The sequence below is a fragment of the Procambarus clarkii genome, chromosome 35 (genome assembly GCF_040958095.1).
Source record: "Procambarus clarkii isolate CNS0578487 chromosome 35, FALCON_Pclarkii_2.0, whole genome shotgun sequence".
Classification (NCBI taxonomy): Eukaryota; Metazoa; Arthropoda; class Malacostraca; order Decapoda; family Cambaridae; genus Procambarus; species Procambarus clarkii.
In genome coordinates this window covers 28,227,177-28,246,361 of record NC_091184.1, presented here as the reverse complement: position 1 = coordinate 28,246,361, position 19,185 = coordinate 28,227,177, and the positions used below count along the sequence as shown (strand labels likewise).

At 46.5% G+C, this 19,185-nt stretch overlaps 1 protein-coding gene across 4 annotated transcripts in view; it reads left to right on the top strand.

Moving 5' to 3' along the window:
- Positions 1–19,185, top strand: part of sog (short gastrulation) — a 277,663-nt gene that overhangs the window by 219,345 nt on the left and 39,133 nt on the right. The window contains exon 1 of one of the 4 annotated variants that reach the window (XM_069336217.1): positions 6,681–6,832. The exons of the other annotated variants lie outside the window; for them this stretch is intronic. Coding sequence (XP_069192318.1) covers positions 6,722–6,832 — 111 coding nt within the window. The 5' untranslated portion in view covers positions 6,681–6,721. Of the gene's footprint in view, positions 1–6,680; positions 6,833–19,185 lie in introns of those variants that run through there. 4 annotated transcript variants of the gene reach the window in all.

The window sequence follows — 19,185 nt, the reverse complement described above, 5'->3', positions numbered from 1 at the left end:
CAGCCTTGTGCTGGGGGGCCGCTGTTGTCATGATGCTAGGGGCCCCAGCCTTGTGCTGGGGGGGCGTCTGTTATCATGATGCTAGGGGCTCCAGCCTTGTGCTGGGGGGCCGTCTGTTATCATGATGCTAGGGGCCCCAGCCTTGTGCTGGGGCGCGTCTGTTAACATGATGCTAGGCGCCCCAGCCTTGTGCTGGGGGGCCGTCTGTTATCATGATGCTAGGGGCCCTAGCCTTGTGCTGGGGGGCCGCTGTTGTCATGATGCTAGGCGCCCTAGCCTTGTGCTGGGGGGCCGCTGTTATCATGATGCTAGGCGCCCCAGTCTTGTGCTGGGGGGCCGCTGTTGTCATGATGCTAGGGGTCCCAGCCTTGTGCTGGGGGGCGTCTGTTGTCATGATGCTAGGGGCTCCAGCCTTGTGCTGGGGGGCCGCTGTTATCATGGTGCTAGGGGCCCCAGCCTTGTGCTGGGGGGCGTCTGTTATCATGATGCTAGGCGCCCCAGCCTTGTGCTGGGGGGCGTCTGTTATCATGATGCTAGGCGCCCCAGCCTTGTGCTGGGGGGCGTCTGTTATCATGATGCTAGGCGCCCCAGCCTTGTGCTGGGGGGCGTCTGTTATCATGATGCTAGGCGCCCCAGCCTTGTGCTGGGGGGCGTCTGTTATCATGATGCTAGGCGCCCCAGCCTTGTGCTGGGGGGCGTCTGTTATCATGATGCTAGGCGCCCCAGCCTTGTGCTGGGGGGCGTCTGTTATCATGATGCTAGGGGCCCCAGCCTTGTGCTGGGGGGCGTCTGTTATCATGATGCTAGGCGCCCCAGCCTTGTGCTGGGGGGCGTCTGTTATCATGATGCTAGGCGCCCCAGCCTTGTGCTGGGGGGCGTCTGTTATCATGATGCTAGGCGCCCCAGCCTTGTGCTGGGGGGCGTCTGTTATCATGATGCTAGGGGCTCCAGCCTTGTGCTGGGGGGCCGCTGTTGTCATGATGCTAGGCGCCCCAGCCTTGTGCTGGCGTGCTCATGTAAACATTAAGAAAGCAATGGCTGTTGTTCGGTCGTATAACCCAAGTTGGGGCAACAGCAATGATGGGGACCAAGTTTGGAGTGTTTTACATTCGTGGGACCAAGTTTGGAGTGTTTTACGTTAGTGTTGAGTATATTTGGTGTGTTTTACGTTAGTGTTGAGTATACTTGGTGTGTTTTACGTTAGTGTTGAGTATACTTGGTGTGTTTTACGTTAGTGTTGAGTATACTTGGTGTGTTTTACGTTAGTGTTGAGTATACTTGGTGTGTTTTACGTTAGTGTTGAGTATACTTGGTGTGTTTTACGTTAGTGTTGAGTATACTTGGTGTGTTTTACGTTAGTGTTGAGTATACTTGGAGTGTTTTACGTTAGTGTTGAGTATACTTGGAGTGTTTTACGTTAGTGTTGAGTATACTTGGTGTGTTTTACGTTAGTGTTGAGTATACTTGGAGTGTTTTACGTTAGAGTTGAGTATACTTGGTGTGTTTTACGTTAGTGTTGAGTATATTTGGAGTGTTTTACCGTGGTTGGGCTGGACATGGAAATACTGTGGCTACCTGACAGGCATATTGTCCTCTACTGCTCCTGTCCTGCCGTGAATCAGTAAATATATTGACCAGATGTCTATAGAAATTGAAGCAAACTGACTAATAATGATTTCATCTTCTCTAAGTAATAAATAAATAATGTTCTCTTTCTCTCTATATATATATGTATATGTATTAATTTTTTCCTTTTTTGGTTCCTATTTGAGTCGGTGGGTAGAGGTGATATCTATGAATTTACAATCACAGTCAGTATTTAATGTAGCAAGTAGCCTAGCCCCACACATACGAAAAATAAAAGTGGCGTTGATTCAGTTTGTCCTGCTTCCTTATGAAGTCGTTATCATGTCACGACTTAATGGTCTAAGACGGACAGAAACGTCTTTAAAAGGGTCCAGGTCGGACAGAAACGTCTTGAAAAGGGTCCAGTACGGACAGAAACGTTTTGAAAAGGGTCCAGGATAGGCAGAAACGTCTTGAAAAGGGTCCAGAATGGACAGAAACGTCTTGAAAAAGGTCCAGGACGGACAGAAACGTCTTAAAAATGGGTCCAGGACGGACAGAAACGTCTTGAAAAAGGTCCAGGACGGACAGAAACGTCTTGAAAAGGGTCCAGGACGGACAGAAACGGCTTGATAAGGGTCCAGGACGGACAGAAACGCCTTGAAAAGGGCCCAGGACGGACAGAAACGTCTTAAAAATGGGTCCAGGACGGACAGAAACGTCTTGAAAAGGGTCCAAGACGGACAGAAACGTCTTGAAAAGGGTCCAGAACGGACAGAAACGTCTTGAAAGGGGTCCAGGACGGACAGAAACGACTTAAAAAGGGTCTAGAACGGACAGAAACGTCTTGAAAAGGGTCCAAGACGGACAGAAACGTCTTGAAAAGGAGTCCAGGACGGACAGAAACGCCTTAAAAAGGGTCCAGAACGGACAGAAACCTCGCCACTTTCTTTTCATGTGTGTTGGCCGAGTTATTAATGTTCAGGGACTTATAGTGACGTGTTCTTGCATAACATTAACAATCGTTATGGCTGGTCATGTTTTGTCGCTCCTGTTAAAAATAACCGTTGACATATTAAGATACCGGCTCACTTATAACGAGGTCGAAGATATATAGTGTGATCCTCTTAACGAGGACACAAGCGTACACTCCTACAGGAACCACTGGGAGAAAATATCCGGTTAAATATCCTCGCCGGATAAAGTGCAGGGAGCTATATATTCCGTTGTTGCATCGTAACCGGTTCCAACCGGCTTCCAGTATCGGATAATTTGACTTTAGGGTGTTCTTTATAGAGGAGTTGCGTGGTTTAGCGAGCCCCAAGCCTCAGTTTTCCCGCCTTGTGGGATAGAGAGAAATTGGGTGCTCGCTTGAGTGATATTGGTTCTCGCTTGAGTGATATTGGTTCTCGCTTGAGTGAAATCGGTTCTCGCTTGAGTGATATTGGTTCTCGCTTGAGTGAAAAAGGTTCTCGCTTGAGTGAAATTGGTTCTCGCTTGAGTGAAATTGGTTCTCACTTGAGTGAAATTGGTTCTCGCTTGAGTGAAATCGGTTCTCACTTGAGTGAATTCGGTTCTCGCTTGACCAAAATCGGTTCTCGCTTGACCAAAATTGGTTCTCACTTGACTAACATTGGTTCTCGCTTGAGAGAAATGGGTTCTTGACGTAGCGTAGCGCAATAGTTTTTTTGGTCATGTATGTTTTTATAGATGAACACGCCCGCTGCTTTTGTTACGACTTTCTTTTGGGTAAATACTTGAATGTAATTTCTCGTTAACTCAATTATAAAATTACAAAAATTTCAGAATAAAGTTTAGCAGTCTTGAGGTGTTATGTCTACCCATATTTATATCTATACTGTATATATCTATATCTACCTTTATAGTTGTGGGAGCGGCTTTACTGCGTTCTTTAGTAATATGATCTTACTAAGCGTAATTAACACCTAACAAAACGGATATAAGAAGATCAAAGAAATATTTAGGGTAAAAGAAACATTATATCAGTAATGAAAAGGAAAACTGGTGAGAGAGAGAGAGAGAGAGAGAGAGAGAGAGAGAGAGAAAGAGAGAGAGAGAGAGAGAGAGAGAGAGAGAGAGAGAGAGAGAGAGAGAGAGAGAGAGAGAGAGAGAGAGAGAGAGAGAGAGAGAGAGAGAGAGAGAGAGTGAGAGAGAGATGTAAACAAAGGAATATTGAAATGCAGGGTAGTGTCATCCTAGCCTCATGTTCCTCCTTATATGTGTGTGTGTGTGTGTGTACAGCAGAACGAGCAGACGAGGACGAAGAGACCTGGACCAGCAGACCAGACGAGGAGAGACTAAAAACAGGACAAGCAGTTAGAAAATATGTTATGTTGCTGGGCTGAGGTAGCCTAGCATCGGTGCCTGCCTGTATCACTTAACCAGATTATTGTAACCTTGAAGGTCAGCCTGTTGAGGTGATAAGATGATAAAAATCGTATAATTCCACATTGAAATATCTGAGGATAAGGATAATAGGAATATTTGAACAACATCTAGCTGATCTGGCCTCTCTACCCGGCCTCTCTCTAATAGGTTGAGGTTTTCTACGTTCTACCAGTGTTGCAAATGTTATGGTAAGTAATGGCTTGGAATTCTTCACGTTTTCAAGCTGATCTCCAGAGGGTGGACTGTCCTCATTGGTACACACATCACAATGTACACACGTCATAGTGTACACACGTCATTTTGTACACACGTCACAATGTACATACGACGGTTTGTCAACGGATTTAAAAAAAAAAACTAACCTTACTGAACCTAACGTTGTATCAACCAGAAAAATAATCCTCTCTCTCTCTCTCTCTTTTTCCTAATTCTCCTCTTTCGTCCTTCCTTGTCTAGTATGAGTAAGTGTGGTCAGAAGGATGACATAACCGGCCAATAGTTAAGAGTCATGTCAAACAACTTTAATTGAAAATTCCTATAGAATGCTGAGTGTGATGTTATAAGATGCACGTGGGTGAGCAGACACTACAAACCATCAACTTGCAGTTGGGAACAGTCTAAAACCCACCAACTGGCACTAGCTGGGACAGTTTCAGGGATATAAACCCTGGGGATCCGGTCGGCCGAGCGGACAGCACGCTGGACTTGTGATCCTGTGGTCCTGGGTTCGATCCCAGGCGCCGGCGAGAAACAATGGGCAGAGTTTCTTTCACCCTATGCCCCTGTTACCTAGCAGTAAAATATGTACCTGGGTGTTAGCCAGCTGTCACGGGCTGCTTCCTGGGGGTGGAGGCCTGATCGAGGACCGGGCCGCGGGGACACTAAAAAAAAGCCCCGAAATCATCTCAAGATAACCTGGGGTATGATAGAATTTTACCAATTACGGGTTATTCATGCCCGTGCCACCTATTGGATAGCCTAATCCTCCATCAATTATTGATGGAATTCAGAGTAACCAGGGGTAGTGACTGGAGCCGGTTTGTGAGTCAACAATAGCTATAAAAAGCTCTTCGCGGTGGTTCACTCAATAAAGCACACTGGTGATCCACTAATCAGTAATTAGCAATACTATTATACTAACGACTGAGATTAGGCATTCCCTAACAAGCACGACTGGTTCAGTGTCAGACTAATACTGACCCCTACATCCGTGGAATTAATAGTCAGTATGATCAGATTTCTCTCTTAATAAAGTTTATATTTTATAAGGAAATATACTTAAGAACACCAGTGTATAAACCTACATTGGTACAGTGGGACCAGTGGTACAGGTTTCTGTATCAGTTATTGGATCAACCATGTTGTGATGACTGTGTGGGCATGCATGCGGGGTGCTAGCGCAAATACCCTCAGTGCCCTACCAATCGCCAGAGGACAAAAAACTCTCGAAATTTATCACAGGTAAGTCACAGGTGTTAATATTATTATTAATGATATTATTATTATTGTTTATTGGCATCTTTGTTTACGGAATTGTCTCCATGTTACGAATCAGAATATTAGTAAAAAAATTATAAAATAAAATATCTTGATTTAAAACTGGTAAAAGTTATGAATAAAATGCCTTTGGAAGGTATCGCCTTACAGTGCCATTCATAAAGAGTGCGTAGTAACTATCTACTGTGTCTACTACGTGTCTACTATCTACGCTACAGTCATCCGTTCATAAAAATGGCCCGTACGCAGACATGTGGTTCCTGTCTGCTGGGGGTCCTGTTGACATAGTTCCTGTCTGCTGGGGTCTTTACAATAGAACCACCATGGCGACCACGGTTACAGGATGAAACAAAAAAAAGCTGGACAAAATTAATGGCTGACACCGTAGTCACTGTGTAAGGTAAAATAAAGCACCTGGAGTAACTATGTGTGACAAAATAGGACACCACCTTTTTTTTTGTTCGTTAAAACGAACAAAAACAAACAATTACAAATCCCCATATAGCGGTTATTGCTGCTATGATCATCATGATGATGAATGGAAGTTTCCGCGCCCTTGAGAAAGGGTGAAGAATGTCCGAGTTTAATGGTAACTATTGTAAATAATGTCACCGGTATTATTAACCATTGATAGGGGGATAACTTGACTAGTTACAGCGCCGGGTGTAAGGCTAAATTACCATTATTATTATATCTTGGATATATATATTTTATATCCAAGAGCCAGTCATAGCCTCTTCCCCCCGGGTCATGTATCCTGGTATCCACGACATGAGGCTACAGCGGTGTCCTGTAGGCACACGGGCCTCCTTCTGGCAGTGTGTGTGGGAGGGGGTTATGGGGGGTGTTGTGGTAGAGACGTAGTAGCAGGGAGGTTCACCACACACTCCCAACAGCTGATGTGGTCTGATATGTTATGCCCCAACATTCTCCGCGCGCATTACATTCCGGTCCTAAGATGCCTAAACACTGTAGTTACCGGCCGCCAATTAACCCCAATTTTTGTGGGGTTTAATATCAAACCACTGTCATCATTCGTGAACTACTTGGTTAACTCAGGCAGGTCTTAAAGTCACTCAATAATGGAAAGCGATTTGAGGGAATTCGTTTTCTGTGGGAAAAGGGAGAGGATATAAGGCATTAGGGAAGCCTCGCATCATGGCGGGAGTGACCGCAAAACAGAAGACGACAACCTCATATCGTCTCAGACTTCTCTTCCTCGCTGCTGCTCCTTCAGTTGCTTACGAACATGCAGTTGACCGTCATCTGTCTTGTTTGGCTACAGCTCTGCTGCTTCAGAAGCAGCAGCAGCAGCAGCAGCAGCAGCCATCAGCAGCAGTCGGTGCGTGAAAGAGTGTTGGTAAGTAGCCTGGCTGTGGTCTCCACCATGGCCGCCGTCCTCCCTCACTAGTGATACAAATATTTGAAATTTGTTTGTAATATCTACACACTGCTTGTGTTTGTGGTTATAGAAAATGTCTTAATATCTCAAATATATAAACTGGTGACGGACCTCCAACCGTTAACTTCAGTGAATCCGTTGTGGAATTTGAACGATGTGACGAAAATGTGAATTATTTAATTTTGGTGCGAATTTTAGGATATGAACCCCATATTTACTGTTTGGTACACGCATATTGTATGTTCGGGTGAAACCTTCAATGGTGGAGAAGCAAGTTTATATGGCCGATGTGAATACTTGAAGATTTGCCAAAATAATTATTTGTGAGCAGAATTGCGAGCCATTTATGGGCAAGGTTTTGGAGATTTTGCGAATAGGCAGTTTCTGTACTCACCTAGTTGTGCTTGCGGGGGTGTTAAGCTTCAACTCTTTGGTCCAGATTCTGTTTTCCTAGTTTTATGTTTTCGGTGAGAGTTAAACTGGTAATTAACGACCTGGTAGTTAGGTTCTTATTGGTAATTTGACCTTTATTATAGGTAACTCTTGTCGTGGTGGGGTGGGGGGTTGATTGTGGTTAGGGGGTGTGTTTAAAGAGGGGGGTGGTTGTGGTTGATGGGGTGTAGAGGGGGGTAACGAGTGGGGGTATGGGGCCCATCCGTCACATCAACCCCCCCCCCTAATTAACCCTTAATATATCACTGCCTTACTCCTGGGGGTTCCTATTTACTTCTAGGTGAACAGACGCATTAGGTGATAGGAAACGCGCCCAACTATTTCTGCCCCACTATTACGAACTCAGAATTCTCGATTATGAGTCGTTATATGTAACACACATATATATATATATATATATATATATATATATATATATATATATATATATATATATATATATATATATATATATATATAAACAGTATAAAGTGTGTCGTAAATGTTTATATATGTTGAGTTCGGCCTTTGAGTGTTTGTAATTTCTCGAAAATTCAGATCAAAAAAAGTCTTGAAATCATAGATGAGGCTACTAAGTCCTAATGTTAATTCATTTCCGTTACATGGTACTTTAGCTGATCCATTTCCCCGTCAAGATACAGATACAAAGATACAGTCACCGAGGCAGATAAAAATACAGATACAGCCACTGAAATAAATCCAACAAGAGCGGATCAAACAAGTACAGTTACAAGTGTATGTGGAGCTAGAAGTTTGTTTACATTAGCAATGTCCCACCCCCCCCCCTCCATGTGGGGTAGGGGGGGGGGGGTGTTTACATATCGACCATTCGTGGGTGAGTTTAACCGCCTTCGAACTCGGGAGAGGCAAGGGTACATGTCTCCTGCAGTAGGCTGGGTACTTGTGCATAATAGTTTGTGTGTTTATAGGCTGTTGTGGGGCATGGTTGTAATGGCTCAGGAAGTGGGGGAGGGTGGAGTTTACATAGTGTGGAGAGGGTTGGGAATGTGTGTGTGTGTGTGTGTGTGTGTGTGTGTGTGTGTGTGTGTGTGTGTGTGTGTGTGTGTGTGTGTGTGTGATTTACACTGTGTGGAGAGGGTATAGCCAGCTGGAGGTGGGGGGGGGGTGACAATGTGTGGTTTATATGTAGTATGGAGTGGAAGGTCAAGGGTTGCATTCTCCCCCTTGTTGACATCGACCCCCCTCCCCCCCCCCCCCCAACAGCTGAGGTGGAATCTTCTTGCCTTTGATTTCTTTGTTTCTTTCTTTCTTTTCTTCCCAAAAATGCTCGCGTTTTCCTCAAATAGTGAATTGATTTAATGAAAATATCTGCGCCCGTTGGCCATCTAGTGCTGTTGGCAATTGGGTTAAAAATCTAACAAACTTTCAATTTTTTAAGTCACTTGTGGTCTAGTGTTCATGGTACTAGATATATTTAGTGTGGGTGCGCCTGGGACCCCAGCGGGTCACCAAGTCAATTAGCCCTCATTAATCTTCAGATGTCATCAGATAATCGATAATTAATTTATCGTTAATTCCGACATTTGAACGGCATATCAAACATTAATTTATAACTCATTAATCCTCAGAGACATCCGTCGATGCTCCAACCAATTGATTATTTAAAGTTAATCTTAACCGGATTACAGGATTGCCGTACAGCCAATCCGGCCGTCGTCTGCGTGTGTGAGAGAGAGCAGAGTGTTGGTCATCCGGCCAGGACTCTGGGGCCAGATTCACGAAAGCACTTACGCAAACACTTACGAACGTGTACATCTTTCCTCAATCTTTGACGGCTTTGGTTACATTTATTAAACAGTTTACAAGCATGAAAACTTCCCAAACAACTGTTGTTATTGTTATAAACAGCCTCCTGGTGCTTCGGAGCTCATTAACTGTTTAATAATTGTAAACAAAGCCGCCAAAGATTGAGAAGAGATGTACAGGTTCTTAAGTGCTTTCGTGAATCTGGCCCCAGGTTCGTAAGTGCTTGCGTAAGTGCTTTCGTGAATCTGGCCCCAGGTTCGTAAGTGCTTTCGTGAATCTGGCCCCAGGTTCGTAAGTGCTTTCGTGAATCTGGCCCCAGGTTCGTAAGTGCTGTCGTGAATCTGGCCCCAGGTTCGTAAGTGCTTGCGTAAGTGCTTTCGTGAATCTGGCCTCTGGTCTTCGGGGTCCTAGATGCCGAAATTTGCATTTTATAAGGGCCAGCTAAACGAGGTTCTCCACCCTCATGCCAAATTGGGTTGGATTTGATTTAACGGTGTTCAAACACTCGCGGGCCAAACAAACACACACACGCACCAAGTTTACGACTAACGGTCGTACGGGATCCTGTAAATCCTGTAAATCCTGTAAATATATATTTATATTCCCAAAGATAGGGTTTTAATGCTATAATGTCCCGTTACATTAGTCACTAATATCATTGTTGGAACCGTTAGGGTGATCGAAACCTCTTTTTATTATACTCAAACAGGATTCCTCAGGTAATTACTAATGCATTTTGTTTTTTTGTCCTTGTTAAAAGTGACATTAGAGTGGACACACGCTGGTGGGTGGGGCTGGTGGCGGACCATCTACGAAAAATATAATAGTCATCCTCTAATCTTTATACAGTTTTCTCTGATTGTGTTTATGGCATCCATGCTCTACAATGGCTTTATTCTGCATTTTCTTCCATATCGTTCACTCCAAATCTCCCCGCCCCCCAAGATATCTGAAGGATATAGGTAATTGTTAATGTAATAATCTCCGTTGAGATCTTTTGTGCCGTCTGTAATCCTTTTTTTTGCGCTACCGCTCACAGGATGAGTACGGCGTGTTTAATATAGTTGCCTCTAGCGTCAAAAGATTGTTACTGTATTTGCTTAGCTAAACGAACTAGAGGGTTCAGTTCCTGAACCGATTATGTGCCTCTGTAATCCTTTACACCACCGCCCACGGGATGGGTATGGGGTGCATAATAAAGAAAGAAATTGTAATTGCCTCTGGCGGGAACAATGAAATCTTCAGTGCCCGAGTAACTCTCAGAGGAGGAGGTTACATATTTTTTCCTTCTCGCTCATGTTCCCGAATGCTTTTCTAATATATAACTGAAAACTCACACCCCCAGAAGTGACTCGAACCCATACTGCCAGGAGCATCCTGTAGATACCAGTTGCGTTGCTCCTGGCAGTATGGGTTCGAGTCACTTCTGGGGTGTGAGTTTTCAGTTGCATATAGTCCTGGGGACCATTCAGGCTTGTTCGCTTTTCTAATATATATTTGTTTATATTATTTTTTGTAATGTTTTGTTGTGCAAATGCAAGAGATTAATTATTTTTTTAAATACAATAAAGCAAAGAAATATCCTCACCTACAGTCGACGAAACACAATTAGCCTCAAACGATCTTGAGGTTATCTTGAGATGATTTCGGGGCTTTAGTGCCCCCGCGGCCCGGTCCTCGACCAGGCCTCCACCCCCAGGAAGCAGCCCGTGACAGCTGACTTAACTCCCAGGTACCTATTTACTGCTAGTTAACAGGGGCATTCAGGGTGAAAGAAACTTTGCCCATTTGTTTCTGCCTGGTGCGGGAATCGAACCCGCGCCACAGAATTACGAGTCCTGCGCTCTATCCACCAGGCTACGAGGCCCATACAGAGATTAAATGATTAGTTAAACAAATATAGTACACAGTAAGAGGACGGAACCATAGCATGCACAACCACAACCAAATGTAACCACAATCACCCCAATTACCACCATCACAACAACTATTACTATATCAACCAACGTCACACTCCCGGCCATTAGCTTAGCAGCCGGTCGGCCGAGCGGACAGCACACTGGACTTGTGATCCTGTGATCCCGGGTTCGATCCCGGGCGCCGGCGAGAAACAATGGGCAGAGTTTCTTTCACCCTATGCCCCTGTTACCTAACAGTAAAATAAGTACCTGGGTGTTAGTCAGCTGTCACGGGCTGCTTCCTGGGGGTGGAGGCCTGGTCGAGGACCGGGCCGCGGGGACACTAAAGCCCCGAAATCATCTCAAGATAACCTCAAGATAGGGTACATTATATCGACCTGGTCTTATACTCCTGTGTTCATAATGCTCCATGAAATCATTATATTCATTATATCTCATCTCATGTATTCTCATTCGTGGTCAAGAGCGGACCTTTCTCATTCGTCCTCAAGAGCAGACCTTTCTCATTCGTCCTCAAGAGCAGACCTTTCTCACTCGTCCTCAAGAGCAGATCTTTCTCATTCGTATTCAAGAGCAGACCTTTCTCACTCGTCCTCAAGAGCAGACCTTTCTCATTCGTGGTCAAGAGCAGACCTTTGTCAATCCTCCTCAGGCGATCCTAACCAATTTAATTCTCTCTACCACCTCAGACGTCTCAAATTGGTTTTCAAATTCCCGAAATTGGAGTTAATGGTGTCGGTCTGGGGTGCCCAGTGGTCACAACAGCCACGAGCAACGCCATTTCAACGTCGGTGACGTCGCTTCAACGTCGGTGACGTCGCTTCAACGTCGGTGACGTCGCTACAACGTCGGTGACGTCGCTTCAACGTCCGTGACGACGCTTCAACGTCGGTGACGTCGCTTCAACGTCGGTGACGTCGCTTCAACGTCGGTGACGTCGCTTCAACGTCGGTGACGTCGCTTCAACGTCGGTGACGTCGCTACAACGTCGGTGACGTCGCTTCAACGTCCGTGACGACGCTTCAACGTCGGTGACGTCGCTTCAACGTCGGTGACGTCGCTTCAACGTCCGTGACGTCGCTTCAACGTCGGTGACGTCGCTTCAACGTCGGTGACGTCGCTTCAACGTCGGTGACGTCGCTACAACGTCGGTGACATCGGTTCAACGTCGGTGACGTCGTTTCAACGTCGGTGACGTCGCTTCAACGTCGGAGACGTCGCTTCAACGTCGGAGACGTCGCTTCAACGTCCTGGCCTCGGGCCGGGCTTGAGGAGTAGAAGACCTCCCAGAACCCCATCAACCAGGTATATGTGGGCCTGCGGGCCGCTCCAAGCAACAGCCTGGTGGACCAAACTCTCACAAGTCGAGCCTGGCCTCGGGCCGGGCTTGGGGAGTAGAAGAACTCCCAGAACCCCATCAAGCAAGTATATGTGGGCCTGCGGGCCGCTCCAAGCAACAGCCTGGTGGACCAAACTCTCACAAGTCGAGCCTGGCCTCGGGCCGGGCTTGGGGAGTAGAAGAACTCCCAGAACCCCATCAAGCAAGTATATGTGGGCCTGCGGGCCGCTCCAAGCAACAGCCTGGTGGACCAAACTCTCACAAGCCGTGCTTGGGGAGTAGAAGACCTCCCAGAACCCCATCAAACAGGTACAAATAAAGGAACAGTAGTAAAGTATGAGAGATATAGTGTCATAAGTTAAGTGTCAGCAACAGTAAACAGCTCAGATTATGTTGCACAGTAGTCCCATGGGAACATTGCATGAGGTTATGCGTTCTATCGTAGCCGGCCACGGCCTTGACCGTCTCTATGTGTCAGCATTCCAACCTACTTACTGCTGTTTGTAATCCCAACCACTTGGGCTGGAATTAGAGCGACGGTCTTTGCTTCTTGCAGGTCGGCGTTCAATCCCCCGACCGTCCACAAGTGGTTGGGCACCATTCCTTTCCCCCATCGTCCCATCGCAAATCATTGTCCTGACCCCTTCTCAGTGCTATATAGTCGTAATGGTTTGGCGCTCTCTCCTGTTAATTACCCTGGAATTACAATTAGGTGAGTACACACACACACACACATAGGGGGGGGGGGGCCGGTGGGTGAGTGGACAGCACGCTGTGCACGTAATCCTGTGGTCCGGGGTTCTATTCCCGGCGCCGGCGAAACAATGGGCAGTGTTTCTTTCGCCCTGATGCCCTCTGTTACCTAGCAGTAAATAGGTACCTGGGAGTTAAACAGCTGTTACGGGCTGCTTCCTATGTGTGTGTGTGTGTGTGTGTGTGTGTGTGTGTGTGTGTGTGTGTGTGTGTGTGTGTGTGTGTGTGTGTGAAAAATAGTAGTTAGCAACAGTTGATTGACATTTGAGAGGCGGGCCGAAAGAGCAGAGCTCAACCCCGCAAGCACAACTAGGTGAATACACACACACACACACACACACACACACACACACACACACACACACACACACACACACACACACACACACACATATATATATATATATATATATATATATATATATATATATATACACATATATATAAGACAATTCAATGTGGACAATGGCTAATTGTTTACCGAGGTCGTGAAGAAACTGTAGGTCATGTGAAGCAGTTAAGTAATGTTTACACGGACGTGAGACGCCTCAATAGCTCACGTGAGAGTTTTTGTTAACCTTGAGAAAGTCAAACACACTCAAACAATTGGTCCGTGAAAATTCTGACTTGGCAACATTCCCCGGGCGCCCACCGAATTTTTATTTCATCAAGTTCTTTTCAGTTGAACAATTTGTTGCGTCAATAATTTATTGCAAAACAATATAAGAATACATTTTTGATCTTTGATTAATCATTATGACGATATGTAGCCCCGGAGCTGATATATATAAGAACCTTCCCCTGGTGGGTTAATATGTTATCACTGACCACCGGGAGGGCAACACTCGCCCCGTGAGCGTCTCCGCCAATCAGGGCAAAGTTGTAAGTGGAATTTAATCGTGTTTGACCAATCAGGTTGACGGAGTGCATGACAAGGTATTAAGCCCTGCTGGGGCGCGCGGGCTTGAATCGTCTCAGTGTGAGATACATGTCCGCCAAGGACGTTGCTCTTCGCTGCTTCTCGGCATATTTGAAATATTAGTTTTATTCCAATAATTAAATACAAATCTATATGAGGTACAAAATCCAGGGGTTGTAGTTATATATATATTCTAAGCGCTGTAATATCACCGCCTGATCTCACTAGGAATATGAAAACGCCGCAAATCCATTTTTTCATGTAACTCGCGCTTCTAGGATGATCTTGTACGCAGGTTCGATCCCACATTCCTGCTCCAACTATTTTTCTCCTAGATATACCCCGTTATTGTGATTTCCTTGTGCGTTCTTAAGGAGTTAAGAACTAATATCAGTGCATAGAGGGAAGAACTAAGAACCGGGGGTGAATGAGTATAACAAAAGAACAGGATAAGAGAAGAGAGATGAGAAAGAACAAATGAGCGAACAGAACGAATTAATCAAGCAGGCGTCGCTCTGAATGATAGAACAGTTGTTCTGCGTCAGAAAAGCGACGCTTCCAACCACACACGTGGTTTAGCTCCATGTAAATAGCCACCTGTGGACATAATTTGGGAGAGGGACTAATATGTGACTTGCATATCGATCAAATCACACCTGGCTTCACGGTGAGCCCTGAGTACCCTCACCTGGCTCACTTGGGGGCTTGAGTAATGACACCTGCCTTCACAATGGGGGTTGATTGATCACACCTGGCTTCATGGGGTAGGTTTCAGTAATTATACCTGGCTTCAAGGGCAGGTTTCAGAAATTATACCTAGCTTCAAGGGCAGGTTTCAGAAATTATACCTAGCTTCAAGGGCAGGTTTCAGTAATCATACCTGGCTTCAAGAGCAGGTTTCAGTAATCATACCTGGCTTCAAGAGCAGGTTTCAGTAATCATACCTGGCTTCAAGAGCAGGTTTCAGTAATCATACCTGGCTTCACGATCAAAATTAACTTAAATATTAATAAAGTTTTTGTGAGAAATGGGAAGGCCGTTGACTGTGGATTACGAAACTCTTCTAGCCAAAAGGATAGGTGACAGACTAACAGTGTCTCCCCTCCTCCCACCCCTGAGGTGATAATGAGCCATAGAGCCTATCTTCTGCAGATTGTATTTATACGGTACAAATAGCCTAATTTGTATGGTGCCCAAGGAATTATTAATCAGGCTTGATGAGATTGTGGCGTCATTTTGAGGAGATTACCGCTTCTGTGGAGACATTTGAGATGCTGGACATGACCTGTTGAAGATCCGTGCGTTCCTTCAAGGCTGTGTGGAAGCCACAGCTCTGTGGCGACACAGATACTGAGCTCAAATAAAAGTTTCCCCTTAAATCCACATAACTGGTCCCCCCTGAAGAGACGTGCTCCTTGGAGCTCCCGCTGGGTCGAATGTCATCAAAGGGGGACTTAGGTAAACAGAACACTCACCCTCCCCCTCACCCTCAAAGAGGATTCCTTGTCCTGCCTCAGATTAGTGTGCTTTCTGGACGTGTTGGTCATCCCACAACAGCCTCAAGTTTGGTGAATCTGAATGCTGACTGAAGTCTATGCTAGATAAAGTCAGTAATCTTTCTCTTGATAAGCAAAGAGGCACCTTTCTTTGTCAGACTTCGGGGGAAGGGGGGTGTTCGTTGTATGCGTAGCCAATCAGATCGCTCTATCATCATTCTGATCCTCCTCTACTGTATCTGGCGTTCTGATTAAAGAAAATCCCATCAGTTGGCTTGTTATTTGGCACGAGTTCGGGAACTTGCTTTTAACACCAAGCGGTTTTCCTCCAGCACTCTGATCAGCTCTGTCTTAAGGCCACAGGCAATCCAGCTGGGACAGCCCCACGGAAGACCCAGCAGCTGCAGCTTGTCTGGATGCTACGCGCCATTTGAGATCGCTCGCCTCACATCGGTAATGACTTCACATGCTGGTGATTTTCTATTGGTGCCTCTCGTGCCAGCTACAGGCGCGTATCTCAAGTCGCACTCTCTCCATATTGGCGGTCGGTTGTAACACTGTAAAAGTGTTTGGGTTAGTTTATTTAAAATATATATAGAATATGAGTCACAGACAAGGATCTGAGAGGCGCCAGTTGTCTGCCTGAGATCTCACACCTCAAAGCGTTAATGACCCCAAGTGACCTGAGGTCAGATCATGAGAATTTCACCTTGCTTCCGCTAAGCGTATAATTGGAGCCGGGTAGCCTTCAAACATGCCGACGTTTAAGGAGTGGCTTGGTAGTGCCGGAGGCTATCTACTTGTGGGCGGAGTTAGCTACTAGGTTCCCCAATATAAACTCGGAGAGCTATCCAGCATGAGAGCATTAACAGACAGAACGGCAGTCAGGATTGCAGAAGAGACGGCCTAGCAGGAAGGCTGTCGGCCGGCAGGGCGGGAGTCTCTGTCAACTACAGACCCCCCCCCCCTCTATCCAGCTATAGGCAGAGACACTTGGTGAGTGAACAGTAAGGTGACTTGTCGTGTTTTACAAGTGTTGTGTGATGATCAGGGGCAGTCAAGTTGTAGGGTTCTCGAATTCTTGGATGATGACTCACTTTGCATATTAAACTGGAACATTTTAATTGAATTGCTAAATTATGATACTTCATGTGAAATATAATTATGAATTTATTATTTAAATTGTGTTTAACTTTGTTCCCTAGAGCTATTTCCCCCACCCCCCGTTACACGGTCTTGCTGCCACAATCTTCACCATATACAGGTGTGGATACAGCGAAGCAGAGAGATGACAGATGTGGCCAGCACAAGTAGCTGGCACACAATGTAGAGTGAAGTCAACGACCTCAATAGATGGAGCCTGTCCACACCTGGATGTCCAGCATAGATGGAGCCTGTCCACACCTGGATGTCCAGCATAGATGGAGCCTGTCTACACCTGGATGTCCAGCATAGATGGAGCCTGTCTACACCTGGATGTCCAGCATAGATGGAGCCTGTCTACACCTGGATGTCCAGCATAGATGGAGCCTGGCCACGCCTGGATGTTCAGCATAGATGGAGCCTGTCTACACCTGGATGTCCAGCATAGATGGAGCCTGGCCACGCCTGGATGTTCAGCATAGATGGAGCCTGTCTACACCTGGATGTCCAGCATAGATGGAGCCTGTCCACACCTGGATGTCCAGCATAGATGGAGCCTGTCTACACCTGGATGTCCAGCATAGATGGAGCCTGTCCACACCTGGATGTCCAGCATAGATGGAGCCTGTCTACACCTGGATGTCCAGCATAGATGGAGCCTGGCCACGCCTGGATGTCCAGCATAGACAGAGCCTCGTCTCCTGATGTCTTGCCCACACACCCACTGCACCAGTAGGCAATGGGTGCGTGTGTACGGCTACACTTGGGTATCAAAGCTCACACACACACACACTGACTTCAGAATTGGGCTTGCAGGTGGTGGTGGTGCCCTCGGGGCTACTCAGCCAGTAACCTACACACAACTTGATCATCCGTCCACTTTTACCTCTGGCACTTTGGAGACTCGCGTTACCTGGACGGGGGAGTAACAGGGCGGAGCACCAGCTGGTGATATATAGAGAGAGAGGCAGGGAACCTTCACCTGCTGGCGCCAAGGATTGTTTTCCTTCTACAGAGCGCCTGAGTCACCACTGCCCTGATTGGTCCTCGGGTTACCATGGTGACATCTCACTCCCTCCCCAGACCCCCCCCCCTACCTCCCCGTCCGTCCTATATCATTAGAATATGAGTTTTAGATTTATTAAAAAAAGAGTGGATTTTCCTGCATGTTAATCTCTTTTTTTTCATCTTTCATTGCTACTGTTTCGTCTTCTCCTTCTTTGTTTGTTTGTTTGTTTTGGCTTCTGTTTCTCTCTCGTCTCCATTTGTTCCTTCCGTGATCTCAGTTTTCCTTGCTTTTTTCTTTGTATACCCATCCCGTGGGCGGTGGTGGGCCCCATACCCATCCCGTGGGCGGTGGTGGGCCCCATACCCATCTCGTGGGCGGTGGTGGAGCCCATACCCATCCCGTGGGCGGTGGTGGGCCCCATACCCATCCCGTGGGCGGTGGTGGACCCCATACCCATCCCGTGGGCGGTGGTGGACCCCATACCCATCCCGTGGACGGTGGTGGACCCCATACCCATCCCGTGGGTGGTGGTGGGCCCCATACCCATCCCGTGGGTGGTGGTGGACCCCATACCCATCCCGTGGGTGGTGGTGGGCCCCATACCCATCCCGTGGGTGGTGGTGGACCCCATACCCATCCCGTGGGTGGTGGTGGGCCCCATACCCATCCCGTGGGCGGTGGTGGACCCCATACCCATCCCGTGGACGGTGGTGGACCCCATACCCATCCCGTGGGTGGTGGTGGACCCCATACCCATCCCGTGGGTGGTGGTGGGCCCCATACCCATCCCGTGGGCGGTGGTGGACCCCATACCCATCCCGTGGACGGTGGTGGACCCCATACCCATCCCGTGGGTGGTGGTGGACCCCATACCCATCCCGTGGGTGGTGGTGGGCCCCATACCCATCCCGTGAGTAGTGGGGTTGGCGGTCCACAGACGAATTTTTGTTTTTGGGGAAATTCGTCTGTGGGCCCCAAGGGTTTCAGGTAAATTTAGAAATTCGTCTGTGGACCGCCAGGGTTTTCAGGCGAATTTGGAGAGTCACAGATTTGGGATTAAGGATTTCTTATGAGGAAAATAATTTCTGAGATTTTAGAGGTTTGTTAAGCGTTCTTATGAGGAAAATAAGTAGGAAAATCTTATAGAAAAGTTTTAGAAAAAATCGTGTTTGTGTCACAGCATTTCCAGGTAAACTCTATGGACAACCTTTGCCCGTTTTCAATCACACATTTGTAAAAAGGACCATTTTCAGAGAATATTGTCTTAGATGTTTTGTTAAGGAAAACAGACAACTTATCCATAACATTTAGTTTTATATCCATTTACGGCTATTTCATCTGTAAAGACCAAAATTGAACAGAGCCCAGTTTTAAGCTCATATTTCATCAGAGTCCAGTTTATACCGAAAATTCGCCAGAGTCTACTTTGAGAGCAAAATTAGTCAGAGACAGTTTTAAGCTCATATTTCATCAGAGTCCAATTATCAACAGAAATTCGCCAGAGTCTACTTTG